Here is a 5,708-nt window from a genome sequence, read left to right as displayed (position 1 = left end):
TTTTTTTTTTTGAGACTGAGTCTCGCTCTGTCGCCCAGGCTGGAGTGCAGTAGCACAATCTTGGCTCGGTGTAACTTCTGTCTCCACGGTTCAAGTAATTCTCCTGTCTCAGCCTCCTGAGTAGCTGGGACTACAGGTGCCCACCACCACACCCGGCTAATTTTTTTTGTATTTTTAGTAGAGACGGGGTTTCATCATATTGGTCAGGCTGGTCTCAAACTCTAACCTCAGGCGATCCGCCCGCCTTGGCCTCCCATAGTGCTGGAACTAGAGGCGTGAGCCACTGGACCTAGCCCTGGCCATTTTTTCTTATAGGAAAACCCTGCTGGTGTTTTTAGGAATGCCCTGCTAATGGCTAGCAGCACACAGCCCTGTTCTCTGGCCAGAGGGCACGTACTCCGCAGCTCTGGTCTTACCCAGATCCATGGCGTGCACATCTGAGAAGCTCCTGTTTGGATTTGCTCCACCAACGATGAAGACCTTCCCTCTCTTGGCATTACCAACTGGGGGTAAATACGAACAGCTGTGGCCAACTCGAGCACAGGGGCTGTCACCAGGGAGAGTCAAGGTGTACCTGCCAAAGGAAGGATGTATTCAGGAGGCCTGAGCATAGAATAAACGCAGTAGTGTGTTCTTTCCATTCCTCATGAAATATTCACCAGAATGAAGGGTCTTTTTTTTTTTTTCTTTTTGAGACGGAGTCTTGCTCTGTCGCCCAGGCTGGAGTGCAGTGGCCGGATCTCAGCTCACTGCAAGCTCCGCGTCCCGGGTTTACGCCATTCTCCTGCCTCAGCCTCCCGAGCAGCTGGGACTACAGGCGCCCGCCACCTCGCCCGGCTAGTTTTTTGTATTTTTTAGTGGAGACGGGGTTTCACCATGTTAGCCAGGATGGTCTCGATCTCCTGACCTTGTGATCCGCCCGTCTCGGCCTCCCAAAGTGCTGGGATTACAGGCTTGAGCCGCCGCGCCCGGCCCCAGAATGAAGGGTCTTATGCAGACACTTCAAATTGTACCCAACAAAGCAGCACTTCTCCAATTAATAATAGTACCTCCCCTTTGCACATAGTCTTTGACTTTTCCATTTTGTCACTGTCTTCATCTCACAGTAATCTGGTAGGAATGCACTGGGCTATATTTTTCCCCATTTGGTAGATAGGGAAACTGATCTCCAGAAATGTTCAGTGATGTGTCTTGGCACAGGATGGTGGCTGTGAACATGGTGTGTGAATTCAGACAGATCTGGTTCAAATTCCAGCTCAGGTACTTCCTCGATGTGTGACCTTTTGGAAGTCACTTAACCTTTCTGAACTTTAGTTTACTCATTTGTGAAATGAGGACAGCAATAGTTCTTACGGCAAAAGATCATTATGAAGACGAAGACAAGACGTCAAAACAGGGCAGTGAAGGACTCAATAAATGGTGGCGAGAGCTTTATGTGCCACCACATGGGAACCAACAGCCCCGGGGCTCTTGCCACAAGCCAATGATTCCTCCCCATCAAAAAAATGATCCAGAATTTACTGATTTCAGAGCTTTTCCAGATTACTCATAAAGCTGAATCTGATGGAAGCCAAAGCTAGCACTCTGAAAAATCACATAGAGGATTTGGTCATTCCATTCTCTCTCTCTCTCTTTTTTCTTTTTTTTTGAGATGGAGTCTCACTCTGTTGCCCAGGCTAGAGTGCAGTAGTGCAATCTTGGCTCACCATAACCTCCGCTTCCTGGCTTCAAGCGATTCTCCTGTCTCAGCCTCCTGAGCAGCTGGGACTACAGGTACACACCACCATGCCTGGCTAATTTTTGTATTTTTAGTAGAGACGGGGTTTCACTATGTTGGCCAGGCTGGTCTCGAACTCCTGATCTTGTGATCCACCTGCCTCAGCCTCCCAAAGTGCTGAGATTACAGGCGTGAGCCACCGTGCCCAGCCAGAGTCTCTCTATATTTTTTTAAGTAGAGACAGGGGTCTCGCTATGTTGGCCAGGTTGGTCTTGAACTCCCAGCCTCACGCAATCCTTCTGCCCTGGTCTCCCTAAGTCCTAAGATTATAGGGATGTGCCCACTGCACTCGGCCCATTCCACTCTCCACAGTGACTCTGAATGCTGACTGAGAAAACACACTTCAAGCTTCCTGATTGGAAAACAAATTTCTGTAGCTGTTTTTCAGGCCCTGTCTTATTTGACCTCTCTGGTGTTTGGGACTCCCTTCTTCTTGTGCCTTTCTCCCAGCCTGGCTTTCCCACATCCCTTCCTTTGGTTCTGCACTCACCTTTCTGGCTGTCCTTTCTGCTTCTTTCTCCTACTCCTTCCCTACCAGCCACCTCCTGACTCTCAGTCAACCTTGAGTTCTGTTTTCCTCAGTTTACATTTGCTTACCTGATTAATGTTATCTGTAGTGATAACTTCAATTACCACTCATCTATATATTCATCAGTGGTGGCCAAATCTGTTTCCCATTCAGATCTCTATTCTGATGTCACTTAATCTACACAAAACCCCTTTGAGGGCCGGGCGCAGTGGCTCACACCTGTAATCCCAGCACATTGGGAGGCCGAGGCAGGCGGATCATGAGGTCAAGAGATCGAGACCATCCTGGCCAACATGATGAAACCCTGTCTCTACTAAAAATACAAAAATTACCTGGGTGTGGTGGTGTGCGCCTGCAGTCCTGGCTACTCGGGAGGCTGAGGCAGGATCGCTTGAACCAGGGAGGTGGAAGTTGCAGTGAGCCGAGATTGTGCCACTGCACTCCAACCTGGCGATAGAGCGAGACTCTGTCTCAAAAACAAAAACACAAACACTCTTTGAAGATAACAGCTGTTACCATCATCTGAGTTTTACAACGGAGGAACTGAGGCTTAGGAAGGTTGAGTAATTTATCCCAAAAGCACACAGCCATCCAGAGATGGTGGATATTACAAAAAAAAGTCCCTGCCTTGATAGCCCTTACAGACTAGGTGGGAAAAGAAACATTAAACAGTTTCACAACTATCTGTTTCACTTCAATTGTGGTAGAAAGGAGTACAGAATATATAGCATGAGGACATGCATGTCTTAGGAGGGTCTCACCCTGTAAGGAGCCAGGGAGATAGGGTGATCAGAGAAGGCTTCCTGAAGAAGCACCATTTGGATAGAGATCTGAAGTATGAGTAGAAATTAGCTGGGCAGGCCAGGTGTGGTGGCTCACACCTATAATCCCAGCACTTTGGGAGGCTGGAGTGGGAAGATCACCTGAGCCCAGGAGTTTGAGACCAGCCTGGGCAACATAGAGAGACTGTCTCTATTTAAAAAAAAAAAAAGAAAAAAATTAGCTGGGCATGGTAGTACATACCCATAGTCCCAGTTACTTGGGAGATGGAGATGGGAGGGTTACTTGAGGCCAGGAGATCGAGGCTATGATGAGCCACAATTGTACCACTGCATTCCAGCCTGGGTGGCTAGCCACAGAGGAAGACCTTGTCTCAAAAATAAAATAAAATAAGCTGGGCAAAGAGAGGGACGAAAGGTAGAGGGAAAGAGCAGTCCAGGCGGAGAGACCAGCATGAGTAGCTCCTGAGTGGAACAGTGCAGGGCAGAGTAAAGAAGAGAAAGAGAACAAAGGAACAAGTCATGGGATTTGAGGTTGAAAAAACAGGCAGAAACATTCTGTAGGGACCATTGGGCCAGTTTAAGAAATCTAATTTTTTGTTTGTTTGTTTGTTTTTGAGACGGAGTCTCCCTCCCTCTGTTGCCCAGGCTGGAGTGCAGTGGCACCATCTCAGCTCACTGTCGTCTCCACCTCCCAGGTTCAGCGATTCTCCGCCTCAGCCTCCTGAGTGGCGGGATTGAGCATGCCACCATGACTAATTTTTCTATTTTTAGTAGAGATGGGGTTTTGCCATGTTGGCGGACTGGTCTCAAACTCCTGGCTTCAAGTGATCCCACCCTCAGCCTCCCAAAGTGCTAGGATTATAGGCATGAGCCATTGTGCCTGGCCAGGAGTCTGATTTTTTTTTTTTTTTTTGAGACGTATTCTTGCTCTGTGGCCCATGCTGGAGTACAATGGCATGATCTCAGCTCACTGCAACCTCCACCTCCCGGATTCAAGCAATTCTCCTGTCTCAGCTTCCCTAGTAGCTGGGACTACAGTCACGTACCACAACGCTGGCTAATTTTTGTATTTGTAGTTGAGATGGGGTTTCGCCATATTGGTCAGGCTGGTCTCGAACTCCTGACCTCAGGAGAGCCACCCGCCTTGGCCTCCCAACGTGCTGGGATTACAGGCATGAGCCACTGTGCCCAGCCCAGGAGTCTGATTTTTATCTCAACACCAATAGGGAGGTACAAAAGGGTTTTAAACTAGGAAATGCCGTGATTGGCTATATTCTGGGTACATAGCAAGACAGATGCATGGAAGCCAGACTGGAGTCTCTCCTTCAAGGTCCTGTTGAAGAACTGCCACCTCTCTACAGCCTTCTGTGGGCCCTACCTTAGAGCAGATCACATTTCATCACCATCACCTGCTTAGTCTGTAGTCCCCAGTACACAGAGACTATTTACAATTCTACCTCCCACACAGCACCCACACCCACACAGCAGCTGCCCCCATCAGGCCAATGTTAATTGTTGAATAAAGGGTTGGTTGAACAAACAGCCAAGAAACAGTGAAGCCAGTTTAATCCAAATCTAATTTCCTAAAAATCTTAGAAATGAGTCAGAGCTCGGGAGAAGACACAGCATTGGAGCTGACGATGCCAGATGGTCAGTGCCTTACTCTTTCTGGTAAATGGATTTTAATAAAATCAACATCTGCTCTGTGATAATTACTGCCCCCCTATCTTTCCTCTGAAGACCTGCTCAGACAGTTTGAGTCTAATTACCAGCAACTGCAGACGGTTTCGTCTCTACCCTTTTTTGTTGATGATCAAATATGTTAGTAAACTACTTATAAATGAAACAAAAACTCATGCTTTTCTGTGTCTGGATCCTTCGTTACAGACCATGTTGCTTTCCTGGGCTTGTCTCCAGGTTCCAAGACTGGCAACTGCTTCATGGTGTCCTATGCATAAGAAAGAAAGGCACTTTTTAGACACTTATGATGATCATCTTAATCAATTCAACCTCCTTTTTAAACCTTTCCTGTTGAATGTACTACTTTCTAGGGCCTGACTAATTTGAATAAGCACCACCAACTTTTCATCTTTATTTTTTATTTATTTATTTGAGACGGACTTTTGCTCTTGTTGCCCAGGCTGGAGTGCAATGGCACGATCTTGGCTCATGGCAATCTCTGCCTCCCAAGTTCAAGCGATTCTCCTCCCTCAGCCTCCCGAGTAGCTGGGATTACAGGCATGTGCCACCATGCCCAGCTAATTTTTGTATTTTTAGTAGAGATGGAGTTTCACCATGTTGGTCAGGCTAGTCTCGAACTCCTGACCTCAGGTGACGCACTGTGCCTGGCTGATGTATTTATTTTTATTCTTTTTTTTTTTTTTTTGAGACGGAGTCTCGGTCTGTCGCCCAGGCTGGAGTGCAGTGGCGCAATCTCGGCTCACTGCAAGCTCCGCCTCCCGGGTTCACGCCATTCTCCTGCCTCAGCCTCCCGAGTAGCTGGGACTACAGGCGCCCGCCACCGCGCCCGGCTAATTTTTTCTATTTTTAGTAGAGACGGGGTTTCACCATGGTCTCGATCTCCTGACCTTGTGATCCACCCGCCTCGGCCTCCCAAAGT

At 47.9% G+C, this 5,708-nt stretch overlaps 1 protein-coding gene across 1 annotated transcript; it reads right to left on the bottom strand.

Annotated features, from left to right (window-relative positions):
* Positions 1–197: 197 nt before the first annotated feature.
* LOC116272874 (rab9 effector protein with kelch motifs-like) lies at positions 198–5,204 on the bottom strand. Its single transcript, XM_031661725.1, has 2 exons — positions 4,978–5,204; positions 198–574 (listed from the first exon to the last, which is right to left on the bottom strand). The coding sequence occupies exons 1-2, from the start codon at positions 5,028–5,030 to the stop codon at positions 349–351; spliced, it is 279 nt and encodes a 92-aa protein (XP_031517585.1). The 5' UTR covers positions 5,031–5,204; the 3' UTR covers positions 198–348.
* Positions 5,205–5,708: the final 504 nt, after the last annotated feature.

This window comes from Papio anubis, unplaced genomic scaffold (assembly GCF_008728515.1).
Source record: "Papio anubis isolate 15944 unplaced genomic scaffold, Panubis1.0 scaffold2395, whole genome shotgun sequence".
Taxonomy (NCBI): Eukaryota; Metazoa; Chordata; class Mammalia; order Primates; family Cercopithecidae; genus Papio; species Papio anubis.
The sequence above is the reverse complement of the archived record's forward strand: the minus strand, read 5'-3'. Positions and strand labels throughout refer to the sequence as shown.